Raw genomic sequence first — 17,909 nt, forward strand, 5'->3', positions numbered from 1 at the left:
TCTTTTTGATGATAGCCATTCCAAAAGGTGTGAGATGATATTTCATTGGGTTTTAATTTGCATTCCCTGATTATTAGTGATGTTAAGCCCCTATTCATGTACCTGTTGACTATTTTGCTATGTCTTCTGTGGAGAAATGTCTATACAGATCTTATACCCATTTTTAATCAGATTTTTTTTGAGTTGTATAAGTTCTTTATATACTTTGGATATTAACCCTTTATCAGATGTATGATTTGCAAATATTTTCTCCCACTCCACAGGTTGCCTTTTCATTTTGTTGATGACTTCCTTTGACGTGCAGAAGCTTTATAGTTTGATGGAGTTCCACTTAGCAATTTTTGCTTTTGTTGCTTATGCTTTTGGAATCATATTCAAATACTTGTTGCCCCAACCAATGTGAAGAAACATTTTGCTCTATTTTCTTCTAGAAGTTTTATGGTTTCAGGCCTCATGTTTAAATCTTTAATCTTTAATTTTGAATGAATTTTTAATTTAATTATTTTCAGTTTAATCTTTAATTTTGAATTATTTTTGAGAAGGAGTAAAGGGGCCCTATTTCATTCTTCTGCATGTGGTTATCCATTTTCCAACACTATGTATTGAAGAGATTATCCTTTCTCCATTGAGTATTCTTGGCTGCCTTATTAAATATTAGCTGGTCATATATGTGAGCATTTATTTCTGGGCTCTTGATTCCTTTCCATTGTTCCATGTGCCTTTTTATGTCAATGCCATGCTGTTTTGATTATTATAACTTTGTATTAGACTTTGAAATCAGGAAGTGAAATCAAGAAGTGGCTTTGTTCTTCTTTCTCAAGACTATTTGGCTACTCAGGGTCTTTTGTGGCTCCATACAAATTTTAGGATTTTTTTCTATTTCTGTGAGAAATGCCACTACAATTTTAATAGAGAGTGCATTGTTCTATAGATGCTTTGGGTAGTATACGCATTTTAACAACATTAATTTTTCCAATCCATGAACATGGAATATCTTTCATTTATTTTTGTCTTCTTTGATTTCCTGCATCGAAGTGTTACAGTTTTCACTTCCTTGGTTAAATTTATTCCTAAGTATTTTATAATTTTTGATGCTACTGTGAATGGGATTATTTACTTTCTTTTTCAGATATTTCATTGTTAATATATAGAAATGCAGCCATTTTCTGTATGATTTTGTATCTTGCAACTTTACTGAATTCATTGATTACTTATCCGCTTTTTTGTGGGAATCTTTAGGATTTTCTCTATATAAAATCATATATGTGCAAATAAAGACAATTTATTCCTTTTTGATTTAGATACCTTTTATTTCTTTTTCCTGCTTGATTGCTTTGGCTAGAACTTCACTACCATGTTGAATAGGAGTGGTGAGAGTGGGCATCCTAGATATCTTGTTCCTGATCTTAGGAAGATTTCAACATCTCCCTGAGGTATATTGTATAATCTGTGGACTTGCCATAGATGGCCTTTATTATACTGAGGTATGTTCTTTCTATTTACAACTTGCTGAACGTTTTTATCATGAAAGGGTGTTTCATTTGTCAAATGATCTTTCTGCATCTATTGAGATAATCATGTGATCTTTATCTTTCATTCTATTAATGTGTGTATTACATTTATTGATTTGTGTATGTTGAAGCATCCTTACGCATCAGGAATAAATACTGCTTGATCATAGTGTGTGATCCTTTTAATATGTTGTTGAATTTGATTCACTAATTTTGTTGAGAATTTTTGCATCTATGTTCATCAGAGATTTTAGCCTATAGTTGTTTTTTTATAATTTTTAAATTTAATTTATTTTTTAAAATTTATATGCAAATTAGTTAGCATATAGTGCAACAATGATTTCAGGAGTAGATTCCTTAGTGCCCCTTACCCATTTAGCCTATCCCCTCTCCCACAACCCCTCCAGTAACCCTCAGTTTTTTCTCCATATTTATGAGTCTCTTCTGTTTTGTCCCCCTCCCTGTTTTTATATTATTTTTGTTTCCCTTCCCTTATGTTCATCTGTTTTGTCTCTTAAAGTCCTCATAGGAGTGAAGTCATATGATTTGTGTCTTTCTCTAACTTCACTTAGCATAATACCCTCCAGTTCCATCCACGTAGTTACAAATGGTAAGATTTCATTCTTTTTGATTGCCGAGTAATACTCCATTGTGTGTGTGTGTGTGTGTGTGTGTGTGTGTGTGTGTGTGTGTATACACCACATCTTCTTTATCCATTCATCCATCGATGGACATTTGGGCTCTTTCCATACTTTGGCTATTGTTGATAGGCTGCTATAAACACTGGGGTGCATGTGTCCCTTCAAAACAGCACACCTATATCCCGTGGATAAATGCCTAGTAGTGCAATTGCTAGGTAGTAGGGTAGTTCTATTTTTAGTTTTTTGAGGAACCTCCATACTGTTTTCCAGAGGTAGCCTGTAGTTTTCTTATAGTGTCCTTATCTGGCTTTGGTATGAGGATAATGTTTACCTTGTAAAATGAATGTGGGAGTGGTCATTCCTCTTCAATTTTTTGGAAGATTTTGGGAAGAATTGGTGTTAATTCTTTTTTAAATGTTTGGTAGAATTCATTAGTGAAACCATGTGGTCCCGGGGTTTTCTGTATTGAAGGGTTTTGATTACTGATTCAACCTCCTTACTCCTTACTGATGTATTCACATTTTTAATTTCTACATGATTTAGTCTTGGTAGATGGTATATTTCCAAGAATTTAACCATTTATTCCAGGTTATCCAATTTGTTAGTATATAAATTTTCAGTCATCCCTTATGATCTGTATTTTTGTAGCATCATTTGTAATATTCTTTCATTTTCTGATTTTGAGTCTTCTCTTTTTTTTCCTTAGTTTGCCAAAGGTTTTGTCAATTTTCTTTAACTTTTCAAAAAAACAACTCTTAGGTTTTTTTTAATCTTTTCTGTCTTTTAGTCTCTATCTCATTTATTTCCACTCTGATCTTTGTTATTTCCTTCCTTCTGCTAATGCTAGTTTTTTCTTCTACTTCTTTCTTTAAGTTTTAATTCCAGTTGAGTTAACATAGTGGTATATTAGTTTCAGGTGAACAATAGTTTTTCCTTCTTTTTCTAGTTGCTTGAGGTGTGCAGTTAGATTGTTTATTTAACATCTTTTTTTCTTAATGTAGGCATTCATCACTATGGACTTCTATCTTAGAGCTCTTTTGCAGCATCCCATAGTTTTTGTATGCGTTTGCATTTTCACTTGCTTCAAGATATTTTTTTTTTTCTTTTGATTTCTCCTCTAACTCATTGGTTGTTGAGAAGTGCATTGCTTAATTTCCACATATTTGTGAATTTTCTAGCTTTCCTCAGTTCTTAACTTCTAGTTTCATACCATTGTGGTCACAGAAGACAGTATTATTTCGATCTTCTTAAATATTTGCTAAGACTTGTTTTGTATCCTATGATGATCTACCCTAAAGAATGTTCTGTGTGTGCTTGAGAAGAATGTGTATTCTCTTGTTGGGTGGACTGTTGTTTATATGTCTGTTAAGTCCATTTGATATAAAAAATGGTTAGGTCCAAGGGTTACTTGTTGCTTTCTGTCTGGATGATCTATCCACTGCTAAAAATGGGATATTAAAGTCCTCTATTATTATTGTATTATTGTCTATTTCTCTCTTCAGATCTGTCAGTTTTTGCTTAATTTATTTAGGTACTCTGATGTTAGGTACAATATTTATAATGGTTCTATCTTCTTGATGAATTGACTCCTTTATCATTATATAATGACATTCTTTGTCTCTTGTTACTAGTTTTGGCTTATGGTTTCTTGTTTGTACCAGTTTTTGAGGAGGAAGACAACAGAAAAACAACTATAATATGGGAAGGAGGTGGATGGAAATATCAGCATATATTTATTTAGCATAAATAATCTATGACTGGAGGGAAAATGTGGATGGTTGTTTTCTGAGAGAAGTTTTTTTGAGAAAGGAAGCAATATGAACCGTCTCAAAACTTCCTGATAAAGTTATGAATATAGCACAGTCTTCACTCTACTGGATAATCTATTTAGGTGATGGCTCATCATTCTGGAACTGTACAAGAGTCTAAGAGTAATGATTCATATCCTCTCTTTCTCACAGATTAATCAAATTTAGAGATTTCAAAGACAACACACCTGGAGAGGACAGGAACCTTCTAAAGAAATGACCTTTCCTTGCCTCAGGCATTCTGGTTTAACTATCTTTAGTGCAACTTTAAATACACACAAATTACATATTTTCCTCTTCTAAAATGGTAATTCAGAGATCTAAGCTTTTGTGGTATACTGAAAGTTAATAATTTATCCTTTATCACCCTTCATTGCAAACATTTTAATTTCTTGAATTTACTTTGCCTCTCAACCTCAGGAATACAAACCAATTTGGGATAAGGTTATCCAATATATTGCTACTTACTATGTGTGATTAAACAGTCAGAGATGTCCATCTGTTTCTCTCTGACATTCTACAAGGAAACACTGAGGAAGGACCAGTATAGTCAAATAAATAACTTTGATAATATCCTATAATGTCACAATCCATTTGCTGATACTATTACCTCATGGTTTAGAGTAATCATACTTCCATAGTACTCCAGTCACACACCCTTATTACACAGGATCCAACTGCCATCTCTAATAGACACAGCACTGGGTTCACAGCTGTGGGAGGTTTTGTTTTTTTTTTTTTAAAGGATTTTTGTGAACACAAAGTGACATGATACCCAGAAAGCCACCAAAGCTTCAGAATCCTGTAGATACCATCACTGCTCAGGTTGGCCATGCCATACATAGGTTTAGAAAAATTATTCATAGCTGACTTTTTGATTCTTGGGTTGTACCAAAGATCTAGAGTTTTAAATAGATAGAACTTTTAAAAATTGCAATAAGAACTATAAAGATTATAGTCTTAATTTTAATGGACAAAGAAAACAGACTGCCTTTGGAGGGGGATATAACAGTTTCTTGATCTCTTACATGCTGCCTGCTACACATCAGTGAGTAGGAGTTTTATTTATTTATTTATTTATTTATTTATTTATTTATTTAAGTTTACTTATTTAGTTTGAGAGAGAGAAAGAGAGCGTGTGCAAGTGGTGGGACAGCAGAGAGAGAGAAAGGGAGAGAGAGAATCCCAAGCAGGCTCCACATTGTTAGCACACACCCCAAAAAGGGGCTTCAACCCACGAACCACAAGATCATGACCTCAGCCAAAGTTAGATGCTTAATCGACTGAGCTGCCCAAATGCCCCAATAGGGGCTTTTACTAAAAACACACTTGTGTGCTCATCCCAAGGTCAACTGGCTCATTACTTTTTCACCTTGGGCAAGTCACTTCCTCATCTCTGTAATGCAGATAATAATAGTATTCACCTCAGAGGGTTGAGGAAAAAAGCAAAGGAGCTCATAAATACAGTGGAGTTTGTGCTTGCTGAATAGGTGATCCACAACAGTGATGACTATTCCTACTATAATCTCTATTGTAGTCTCACCTGGGAGGGGCTTTCCACAAGCAATGAAATTACCTGAAAATGTCCATAAGGCAAAAGACTTCCCATCAGTAATTCATAGTCAATTTGCTTTTTTCTCCAGAAGCATTGATCTAAATCTGATGAAAAGCTCATTAAAAACTCTTGCAAGTTTCCTGGTAATTGCAAGGCTTTCTGATAAATTCTCACTTTTTTTCATTCATTCATTCAACAAAAACATGCTACATTTCTACATAGTATGGAATTAGAAAAGATCAATCACCACACTTAACATCAAGGGTTTGCAGTTGAATAAAGGAGATAATATATTTGCATAAATAACTATATTAAGGGAATAGTAGTAAGTATAAAATGGATTAGAAAAATCACAACAGAAAGAGGAAAGATTAAGGAATAACCACAAAGAAGCTTCAAGGAATAACCACAAAGAAGGTATTATCTGTAATAGACATTGAAGGAGAGATATGATTCAGAAAAGCAGAGCCAGCAGAATGGGGGAGGGTGCTATAGTTTCAAGGAATAGCCTGAGAAGGGCAAGTATAAAGGAAACAAGGGTCAGGGCTGACAGGTACACATGGTTGAAGACTGGACAGGATGGAAAATGGGCAGAAGGGGAAGTCCTTGAATATCTGACTCTGTAACCAGAGGCCCAAATGAATTGTGCTTTACTCTTTGTACTTAGAGTTCAGCCCTTGTAACAAGGCAATCTCAATTAAGACTTATTTAAGGCAAAACAAGTGTTGTTTTTCTAAAGCATCTCTTATACTGTTCTTTGTGTGCTAATCTTATTGTAATTAGGAGAAAGCAACAGGATAGGAAGTTTTCTTCATGGCACATTGGTGAGTCCTTTAATTCTCAGGGCTCATCTGCTGTGACAGTGGAAGAAACTGATTTTATATTCCATTGGCCAATCTTCAGTGGCATATCTATCTTAAGTTTACAGCGTCAACCCTGAAACACCTCCTACGTAACTACCAAGACTGCTGAGGGGAGCCCAGTTGTGGAGCATCTGACAGTGAAAGGCTGGCGACATGTGTAAACAGGGTTCTTTCCGGAATGAGAGCTGAATGGTTGGGCGAGGCTGTGTGTTGGAGTTAACAGCCTCTCCCTCACTCTTTTATTAAACACCCAACTAACCTTCAATTGCCCTTTTAGAACTTAATCTCAGTGCAACTTCCAGCATTACAAAATCATCAAGCATAACGAGGTACTAGCCTGAAAGGGGGAGGGTCTCTGTTAAATTAAGAGACTAATCCCAACTATCAGACTCTGCCAATGCCCCCAGAAGGGAGGTGGGATAAATTTTTTAATCACTATCTCTATTAGCTTCTGTGAATAATAAATTTATAACAAACTGGCACGCAGTTAAAAAAAAAAAGCGTCCTTTGAAACTTCTACAAATTTAGAATGCCAAATTATTGGCAGAATGTTTCTTATGAGGCAAGCCTTATCTTCTAGGAAAGATTAATCATTATTTTAGGGTCTAAGAAAGCTAGTTCATATGTAAAATCCACTCAGCAATAAAGTTTATGTTCATGTTTTCCCTGATTTTCCCCTGCTGAAAATCCCTTTTTGGTAGAAACCCATTTAGCCAGTCCCTGTGCCCTAGTATTTCTCAAAGTGTTTTCCTCAGGCTACCAGGATCACCCCAGGCTAATCAAAGAGGCTTTATAGGGGCAGGGTTTGAATTTGTATTAGAAAGAAGAAAACTTCTTTATTTCTATGATTACTAAAGTCACTTAAACCAAAGATGGAATTGATGCTGGGTGCAGATATTCTTCTCAGCAGGCATGTGGCCAGATGAATGATGTCATCTAAAGCCAAAAACTTAATCCAATATCTTCACCAACAAGTTATGAACAGCCAGCAGAACAATTGTGGGTGGAATTTCAGAGGATAATTACAAATCAAACTTCTATAAATACGCAACTGCTATTTGCTTTTCTTCCTTTTACTACTTGACACTCCTCTCCCTGTTTTTGTTGTTGTTGTTTTGTTTTGTTTTTACCTTTTCTTTGCTTTTGGATCTCCCCCCAGATACTGAGTAAAAGACTAGCTATGTGTTGTGTAACAAAAAAAGAAATTAAATTTAAAGAGTTCCATTTCTAGCATATGAACCGCACATTTCCTCAGTCCATTTAAGCTTTTCTTATGTAAATACAAATAAATGTATATTTTGGATACTGGCATTTTTTTAAAATTTCTAAATATTGCCTTTGATCTTCAGGTTTATAAATACATTACCAATTATAGCTTGATAAATGTTATACTTTCTTTTTTTTTTTAATTTTTTTTAACGTTTATTTATTTTTGAAACAGAGAGAGACAGAGCATGAATGGGGGAGGGTCAGAGAAAGGGAGACACAGAATCCGAAACAGGCTCCAGGCTCTGAGCTGTCAGCACAGAGCCCGACGCGGGGCTCAAACTCACGGACCGCGAGATCATGACCTGAGCCGAAGTCCGCCGCTTAACCAACTGAGCCACCCAGGCGCCCCTAAATGTTATACTTTCAATCAACCAACTGTTTATTTTATAACTTATTGTTATGGGTTCTGTGAAAGAACCTGAAGCAACATGTACATCATATTTATCAAGGAGGCTGTGTGATTGATAACAAGAGATGAAACTACAAGTAGAAGATCTAAACTTAAGTCCCAGTTTATTATCCACCTGATGCCAGTGAAATTTATATAATGTCTTCAAGTGTCAGCTTCCTCTTCAAATAAACTAAGAATCAAAATAATTTTTATTCCATACCATTATTGTAAGGGTTAAATGCGATTAGGAGTATTTTGTTTCCCAGGTAAGCACTTGTGAATGCCTGATAGTGCTAAGGAAGTCATGACTTGTTCCTTGATCTCTGAAACAGCTTTCCATTTATTCCATTTATTTTTTCCATTTATTCCATTTATTTCCATTTATTTTTCTATTTATATTTGTGTTTTTCAAAATGAGAGTTGGTCTTCTTGCGCCTTAGGGATTTGGGACATTGTTTTTACACATTTGGCTCATCACATTCATCAAACGTGAAATGGAATGCTCAAATTTAGATGACACTGTTGCCACCAAGTGGTCACCAGGAGATATTGCAATCCAGTATCCAGGTGTGCTAAGCCACAGCCACATGATGTCAGATCAGGCAATTAAAATTCTGTGCAATAAGGCTTATCTTCTTCTTCCTTCGTGATATGAAATGAGTGATAAAACTCTAATCTAAATCTTCAACACCATCTTACTCTTTATTCCTCTCTGATTTACCCTAGGGCCCACAATCAAAAACAATTAAAAAATCGTTGGCTCTCCCACATCCCTAATGCCTCTTTATACTTTCCACCAAAGACCTACAAAGAAATCTGAGACCTGAAACACCAGGATGGGGGCTAGGGAACCACAAGAAGTCCATTGCCAAAATATACTTAGCATTTTGTGTGTGTGTTTAATCTTTATAACCCTATGAGCAGTATATCAATATCTCAGTTTGGAAACTGAGGCTCAGGTTGGGTTCGGTAACTTACAAGGTTGCCCAGTTCATGAGCGGCAGGATAGGCTTCAAACCCAGTACTCAACCAAGGTTCTCTCCACCATCTCTCAAGGTTTCCCTGGATGTCCCACCTTGGCTCTATATCTTTTACTTTACCTTCTATATAATTTTAGGAAGATATCTTCTATTCTGGATATCTATGTCAGCACATTAGAATCACCTGGGGAGATTTTTTAAAATATGAATGCCTAGATTCCCTCCAGATCAATTATAACCAAGACTCTGAGATAAGGGCTCCAGCATCTATAATCTTAAGGAAAAAAAATGCCAATGATTCTGCTGCACTGTGAGAGTTAAGAACCACTGGTTTAAATAATATTACTCATGTTAAAACTTCTTTTTATTGTTTTAGCATTTAGTCAGGGGGATATCCTTACTATAAAATATTAACACAGAGTTTCTGTCTTGTAATAACAGGTGGATGAGATATTTATAGATTCGGCCTTGAACAAGCATTATATCAAGAACCAAGTAGTGAGACTGACGTATGTATATTTGGGCAAAGGTGGAGTCACAGCCTGGAGGGACATAGGGCAAAGGAGATAGGAATTCCTCACATATTGTTGCCTCTGTGAGCTTGGCTCTTGCCTAGGATTTCTCATGAATAGCATCTCTACAGTGGTTTGGAGATATACTGCTGGCCACCATTTTTAAAATGTAAAAACTAAGATGCAGGGAGGTTAAGTGATACATTCAAAGTTCCCCAAGTGACAGAACAAGGATTTAAACCCCATGAGCTGATTATAAGGTCTGGGACTAACAGAACCTGTGGCCTTGGGAAAACCCAGCAGCATATAACTGCATACACCAAGTTATTTCTTTCAGACATGTCATTTCAAAAATAAGAAGGCCAAGTTGGCTACATAATGGGATCATAAGTTTTACTTGTAACAAAGTCCCAGTAACAGGAGGCATGCCCAAACAAAAAGATGTTCCTGTTTTAATAAGTTTTCTGTTTGTTATGGTAGAAGGGGGAAGTTCATATCAATTGCTGAAATAGCTCAGAGGTTTCAATTGTGTTATTTGGAAAGCATGTAGCAGAACACACACATAATAAATACAAATCTATGGACCTGTATGACTCATCTTCTTAAAAATGTATATATTCAAAGAGATTTATATTAAGAAATAATCACTTTTATCACCAATAGACTAATGCCTTATTGGAAGACTTATTCCACGTTCCTTATACCTTTACTAAATAGCCAGTGACCTCCAGAAGAATTTTATAATATTAATTGGATAAATTGTATAATATTTAGGAGATAAAAGGCACATATTTGTTGAAATTTTCTAGAGTTCACATCCTCTATTTTCAAATTCTGATTTGCCATACCATTCTAGCAATATTATTACAGTCTTGTGAACTCATTTGAATTTATAGTCATTATCATTATGTAAGTTTTTGTGTGTGTCCAGAGAAACTCCACCTTGTAAACAAGGTCTTCCCTTTGATTCAAGAGGGAATACATTTGACAATTGGACATAAAATTCTGGTTATTATATCTTCACATTCTAGAGCCTAAATGGACCACAATATATAAAAAGCCTCAAAATCAATATGATTTCCTCTTTTTTTAGTCAAAAGATTTGGGACAATAAGGCCTATAGTGCTTTTCAGAGCTTGGGTCTTTTTAGGTGTAAAAATATGAGATATAACAGATCAATACATAGATTTCAATTTTTTAAAGACCTTTAATTGTTTGGCTTTCCTAATTTAAGAGGAAAAACTGAATACTACAGGTAAAGGGACTTGAACTTGTTCATATGAAGAAAGTTCAAATAACTGGACATGTGTAATCTAGGGAAGACTCAAAACCAAGAATGCTGTTGTCTTCAAATACTTTATGTGGAAGAGAAAATTAAGGTTCTATATATGTCCCAAACTAGACCTAAGCTTAATGTAATGGAAGATATAGGAAGACATATTTCAACTCAAAATGAAGAACTCTCTTAAAATCAGAGCTGACCAAAGAGAAATAGCCTCTTGAGGGAAGTAAATTTCCCATCATTTTAATTACTGTACTGGGATTAGAGGGCCACTTATCACGAATGCTGTAGAGGTGGTTTAGGTATCAGATACATGAGCGATTGGCCAAAGAGACCACCAAAGTTTCTTCCAATTCTCAGACTTTATGATTCTGAGAAAAATATTTTCTGATATCTGAGTCTTACCCAACTGCTATAACAAGCCTTCAAATTAATGGGGGCAATTTACAAAAAACATAATGGAAACTCAAAGAGACAACATATGAAATGACCTTGGGTCAGAGAGTGACATACAGATGAATGTCAATGTGAGAGGATTAGTCCTTGACATTTGCAGCAATTAAGATATAATTTAGGAGCATTAAGTATAGGAAAGAGTATGATATCCAATATATTCTTGGAATAAATACCTTTCTCTTGTATGTTGTAGGCCAGAGGAAGATGGTGTGAAAGTAGATATCATTATGATATTCCAGTTCCCCTCTTCTGAGCAAAGAGCCATGATAAAGGAGAAAATCCATAGCATCTTAAATCAGAAGATAAGGACCACAAGAGCCTTGTCAATAAATGCCTCCTCAGTTCAAGTTAATGGTAAGTAGGTGCACCTTCTGTGGTATGTGAAGTTTTCTATTAGGTCCATTTTATGTCTAATCTTAACCTTACTTGCCATTATTTCCTTTCCAAATAATAGCTAGAATTTAGATGGAAAAAAATTTCAAGTTAAAAATATGACATTTCAAGGTTTTATTTTTCTCTGTTGAAAACATGTCTGAAGTTAGTTGTCAAGTGGTTTATCCTATAGGTATTGACTGGTACTCATCATAAAATAAGGAAACCTTACCACTAACAGAGAATTAATCTGACTCAGCCACTGCCTTCATGACTAAGCAAGTGAAAATACCAAGCATTTAGCAACTACTACTTTTCTAAGTGGGACCTTCCTAAAACATGAGGTCATTTGTTGCCTTTTAAAAATATGGATAGTTTCTGTATATAGTCAAGTTATGAAGTTTCTGTTTTTTCCTATGGGCATTTGGGAATATGATAAACCAACTTTGTAGCCACTAAAGCCATCTTTTAAGTGATGCTTTAAAAATCACTGAGCTGGAAAAAAATCATTAGAACCATTCTACTATACCATTATCATTTCTCTGAACAGGAAAATCAGTCTTTATCAAGGCCTTCTCTATGCCCTTCACGTGCAGCATCTAATTTCTATATTCTTATGAAATAGGCAAATTTATCTTTTATAGATATAAAAGAGAGATAAAAAAAGTAAGGACTCTAATAATTAAAATGATATAAGATTCAAGTCTAGATCTCTAATTTCTTGAGAGACTCTATATAAAAAGGGTTCTGTGGTCAAACGCATCTTAGAAATTCTGTCTATGATATTCATCTCTTACGTTAGCATATTAAAGGCTCTGAGGAGTCCAGCCAGACAGAAACCTGTTCACCCTTGTACATTAAGCTGCTTCCACAAGCACCTACTTCTGGCAGACAAGTGCAAATTTCCCCTACAAATTCCAATGGACACCAGACTTAAGAGAAGCACAAAGGAAGTGATTAATATCAGAGGTGAAACAGGATGCCCTGCCCTTGTAAGGGTCTGGCTGACTCTTCAAGAGGAAACCTGACCAGGAAGTGAAAATCTGAGGGAATGGGATGGGCAGGAGTCTGCTGAAGTGACAAAGAGTCAGCTACTCCGGGAATAAAGCCTGGGACCTCTCCCAACCCAGGAGGGAAGGGCTTAATCCACCTTCTTTGTTAGGTGGGGAAACAAATGAATCAAGGTTGTGAAATAGTGGCAATTCTGATAAATTATATGATGTGTTACAATTATAATTTCCAATAACCAGTTAATTTGGCAGAAATTTAAAACCCTGAGCTATCTGAAACCAGAAATGAAGCATGAAATGGTTATCAGTTGCCTACCTTTTGTTTTTTCACAGGGTCAGTTTGTGTGCTATAGTTTATTTTAATGACTAAGAAATTATTAAAAGGCAGGGTGTGCTGATTGAGAACCTATTTTGATCCCACTGAGTCACTGCAAGACCACCCAAGTAATTGGCCCATGACTTTACCTCCATTCTCTCAACAGTAAAATTGCACTAATAATGTTTGTTCTTCCTACAACCATAGAAATAGCACGAGGATATATAAGAAAGTAGAACATATGCAACAAATAGGCCATTACCACTTAGAAAGCTAGTAAGTTGCACATGTGCTTTGTACACAATGCATGTGATTAGTAGTAGAATAAGCCAGAACCTTCATGGTTTCAAAATTTCCAAATGTAAAAGGATCAGTGTTTACTAGCACGTAGGAAAACCCATTTAGTGAAAAGCTCAGTATTATCCTCAAGGCAATTTTTACAGGCAAAATCATTGCTCTCTAGGAACACTCAATCTGGGGGATTCCCAATGAATGGAAAACTGCCAAAATTCTAAACCAAGTCTAGAAATAACCCTGCAGCCCAAGATTATCTGTCATTTGTCAAGAATCTGTGTTTTGTTTTGTTTTGTTTTGTTTTCAGGAAAAAACAAAACTACGTGGTGTGGGCCCTTTATGGGATGCAATGTGTCAAAGCAAAGCTAAAATCAACTTCTTTGCATTGCAAACACCATAGTTATGAAAGAGCAGCTCACTGTTCACATTTGGTTCATGTGTGCTCCAGTTCCTCTGATGTTACTTACAGCGTGCAGAGCCCTAATTACTAGATTACTCTCAACTCAAAGTATGTTAGAGGGTCACTCTCATGTCTAAGGTGTTAGTTTATTTCTCTCCTACACATGAAAAGTAAAATTCTTTGGTAAAAATTAGTTATGTTCACTGGTTGAAATAAATAAAATACTTTATCCTCATTCTGCTCATAAGCCTTTTTACCTTGAAAATCATCACAGTTTTCATATAACCTTCCACTGATTTCAATTTAAATGCTCATGTTTCCTTTGTCAGAATCCTAACTGTTGGAAATTGACAGAATTTAACTTTATATTCTCTCCAATAATTGGTCTTTACTAATACTTAGCAGATGTTGGATAAGAATACACAAGTTTATTCTTCAGAAAAAAAATCATTTTGATACTTTAGAAACTGTGTTTTATAAGTATTATTCAATATAGTTTATTTGGGTGGTTTATTTTTTCATTCCTAAACCCTTTGACCAAAAAAATGCTTATGCGAAAGCTTAAATAGAAGAAATAAAAGCAGAGTTGTTCTGACTGAGGCTGGATTTGAGCCTGGAGATCCTGTCTACTTGCTGCCTCTTTCCCCATTTCACTTCACCCCTGAAATGAAATCCAAAGAGGTTTTATCCTGCACAATTAGAAAACAACTGTTCTGTATTAACACAATTTATGAATTTTAATCATCCACTGTTTGTGCCTTAATCACCCACTGCTTGAGGATTTACCCACCTAATTAGAGGTTGCCTACAAATATCTATAAAAATTGTATACATATCCTGTTTTATTGGGTAGCCATTCTCCTGAATATTTGTTCAACTGTCTAGAATCCATACATAGTCAATATCCTCTGGTAATTTCTGGTTATTGAGACCAACTGAGAGAATATCATATTATCATTCTATGTTCTCTTTTGTTTTTCAGCAATGAGCTCATCAACAGGAAAGCTAACTGTCCAAGCATGTAAGTCTAGTTAGCTTATTAAGAAAAGTTCAATTTCCACATCAGAAGAGAAAATATCTTCAAATATTAGCTCATAATTTCCCATCCATGTCATACATTTTCTTTGGAAGAGAATAACAATTGGACAATAAACAAGTATTTTTTTTCTAGCTCTGAAACCAATCTTTACATCATGTTCAAGAAAAACATTTTACATGGTAGGAATTTGGGGGCAATTTGAATAAACTATGTATTTCTGGCTTGGAATAAATGGGCTTGCTTTTCTAATTTTGAAAAATGCTATGAAATGTTCTTTCTGTTGAGAAAGGAAGTAATGAGAAAGTGATAAATGGGGAGGAAATAGACTCCATTATTTGTGACTGAGCTATAAAATGTGCTTATTATGTTCATTTTCATGATTGACACCAGCTCCACTCACTCCCTTCATATCACTATGGCCTAAATTTTGAAAGATTTAATCAAAGTGGTGATGACTTTGAGCAAAAGCATTCATGCATTTGTTTCTGTGTCTTACAAACAAACTATATGTATGTATTCATTCATTCATTCATTCATTCATTTATTCGTTCAACAAATATCTTTTTCACATCTACCTAGTGCCAGAAAGTGAATACCACTATGAATAAGACAAGATCCCCCCTCTAAAATTAAGAGTTCAAAGGTAGGGGAAAATATAAATAAATCAGGAAATGTTAAAATAGGGTGATAAATGCTACAACAGAGAAAGTGCACAGTGCTATGAGAGTGCAATCACAGAGTCAGCTTAACCTGGTCTCATAGAGTCAGAAAGTGATCCCTAAGACAGGAGAGACCATGAGTCAAGTGACAAGTGGGATGAGTGTCCTTGCCAGGGGGAGCAGTATGTAAAAATGTCATTAGAAACGCAGGAACATGGTCATTTATTGTAATTGAAAAATGTCAGTGTAACTGGAACATAGAATGGGGGGTGGGGAGCATGGGAAATGGATATGATTAATAGTGATCAAGGACCAGAATGATGCTGAAACATTTCAATTTCATTTGGAGGGCAGTGGGAAGTCACTCACTTAGATTTCAGTATAGAGAATGGATTAGAAGAGCAGGACTAGAGGCAGGGCGATGAGCTGGGAAGCTGTTGCAACCCTCCAGATGAGAAAAATGGTTGTCTAAACTAGAGTAGTGGCAGAATGGTGGAGATTTCTACAATGACTGGCCACAATGGAGTGTAGTCAGTATCAGTAAAATGAGTTTTCTTTTGTGATACCCAATTAGTTGGAACAAGAATTGAATCTACTATATTTTCCTTATTAGCATCATGTTCTAAACAGGCTTAATTCTTAGGAACTTAAGCAGCAAAGTAATCTCTGATCTGATGCACATAATAGAGTACATATTTAGTCCCACCAATAGTGAATGGGATGTTTGTGTGGAAACATGGAACTCTTCACCCAGAAGAGTAAGAAACTGGTCATTATATGTTAACCCATGCACACCTTAGGAACTAGTCATACAGAAAAATGTATGGGAGAAGGAGTTTCAGCAAATGGGCAATTACTTGTCTGGTGAGTTCTATGGATAAAAACTTGTACTTTTACTGTGTAAAAATGTGTCAAAGTAACACGCTGGATCATCTGAAACTGGGAAGCAAAAATTATAGTAGGAGCTCCCAGGATATCTAGATAATTGATACCATAAGTCTTCAGGAAACATAACTTTGTGATATGTCAACCCTCTGTAGTTTAACATAACTTTAGTAGGCAATATATATATCCACATCTATAAATGCAGGGATGAGCAAAACATCAGCATATCAGGAAACACAGAGGATAGGTGTTAATATTGTACATGTTTACATAATGATAGATGCAAATATTGCATTCTAGTACTCTATTAGGTACTCTGAATCAAAGACTATGGAGATATTTCTTATAACTTAGTGATTTTATTTCTTACAGGTTGTGGTAAACGAGTTGTTCCATTAATAGTCAACAGAATAATGTCTGGAGACATTGCAGCCAAGGCTGCCTGGCCATGGCAAGCTTCCCTTCAGCGAAATAACATACATCAGTGTGGGGCCACCTTGATTAGTAATACATGGCTAATCACCGCAGCACACTGCTTTAAGAAGTAAGTTATTGACTGTAAGTTGGCCCTCACTACTGCTAAAAAACTGAGTATTATGTTCTGATTAATAACCAACGTCCCCCAATATTACCGAGGTAAATGAGAAAATTTTCTTTCAGGCTTTTTTCTAATGTGTTATAGTTGCATACATATTTGCAAAGTCAGTGAGGGTAGTAGTCCTTATCCTAGCATTCATTTGTCATGTCCTCACAGGCTTTGGTGGCTTTTTTGGAGTATAGTTGATACAAATGTCACATTAATTTCAGGTGTATAACATGGTGATTCAACTTCTTTATATTATGCTATGCTTACCACAAATGTAGCTACCATCTGGCACCATACAACGCTATTATAATACCATTGGCTATATTTCCTATGCTTGCTTTTATTCCTGTGACTTATTTATTCCATATTTTCTCCATCCCTCAATACCTCTCCCCTCTGGCAACCACCATGTATGCATATATATATATATATATATATATATATATATATATATATATATATATATGCATATATATATATACACACACATATATATGTATGCATACACACACATACACACACATATATATAAACACACATATATGTACATATATGTATATATTAATATATATCAAATCTTTCTTATCTATTCATTTATCAGTGGACACTTAAGTTGCTTCCATATCCTGGCTATCGTAAATAATGTTGCATAAAACATAGGGGTGTATATACCTTTTTTGTTTTAGTTTCTTCTTTTAAAGTTTTTATTTAAATTCCTGTTAGTTCACATACAGTGTAACATTAGTTTTAACTGTAGAATTTAATGATTCAGCACTTACATACCACATCCAGAGCTCATCACAACAAGTGTACTCCTTAATCTCCATCACCTTTTAAGCACATCCTTCCACCCACCTCCACTCTGGTAACCATCAGTTTGTTCTCTATAGTGAAGAGTCTGTTTCTTGGTTTGCCTCTCTCTTTTTCCCTTTGTTCATTTGTTTTGTTTCTTAAATCCTTCAGATGAGTGAAATCACATGGTATTTGTCCTTCTCTGACTTATTTCACTTAGCATAATACCATCCAGCTCTGGGATGACTGGTGGCTCAGTTGGTTAAGCATTGGACTCTTGATCTCAGC

At 35.3% G+C, this 17,909-nt stretch overlaps 1 protein-coding gene across 1 annotated transcript in view; it reads left to right on the top strand.

The window, feature by feature from the left end:
• The window catches only part of TMPRSS11A (transmembrane serine protease 11A), a 53,148-nt gene that overhangs the window by 21,735 nt on the left and 13,504 nt on the right, over positions 1-17,909 (top strand). Inside the window, exons 4-7 of the mRNA XM_019468468.2 lie at positions 9,460-9,527; positions 11,462-11,622; positions 14,643-14,681; positions 16,616-16,787. Coding sequence (XP_019324013.2) covers positions 9,460-9,527; positions 11,462-11,622; positions 14,643-14,681; positions 16,616-16,787 — 440 coding nt within the window. The remainder of the gene's footprint in view (positions 1-9,459; positions 9,528-11,461; positions 11,623-14,642; positions 14,682-16,615; positions 16,788-17,909) is intronic.

The sequence above is a fragment of the Panthera pardus genome, unplaced genomic scaffold (genome assembly GCF_024362965.1).
Source record: "Panthera pardus isolate Hobbes unplaced genomic scaffold, ASM2436296v1 HiC_scaffold_13, whole genome shotgun sequence".
NCBI classification, from domain to species: Eukaryota; Metazoa; Chordata; class Mammalia; order Carnivora; family Felidae; genus Panthera; species Panthera pardus.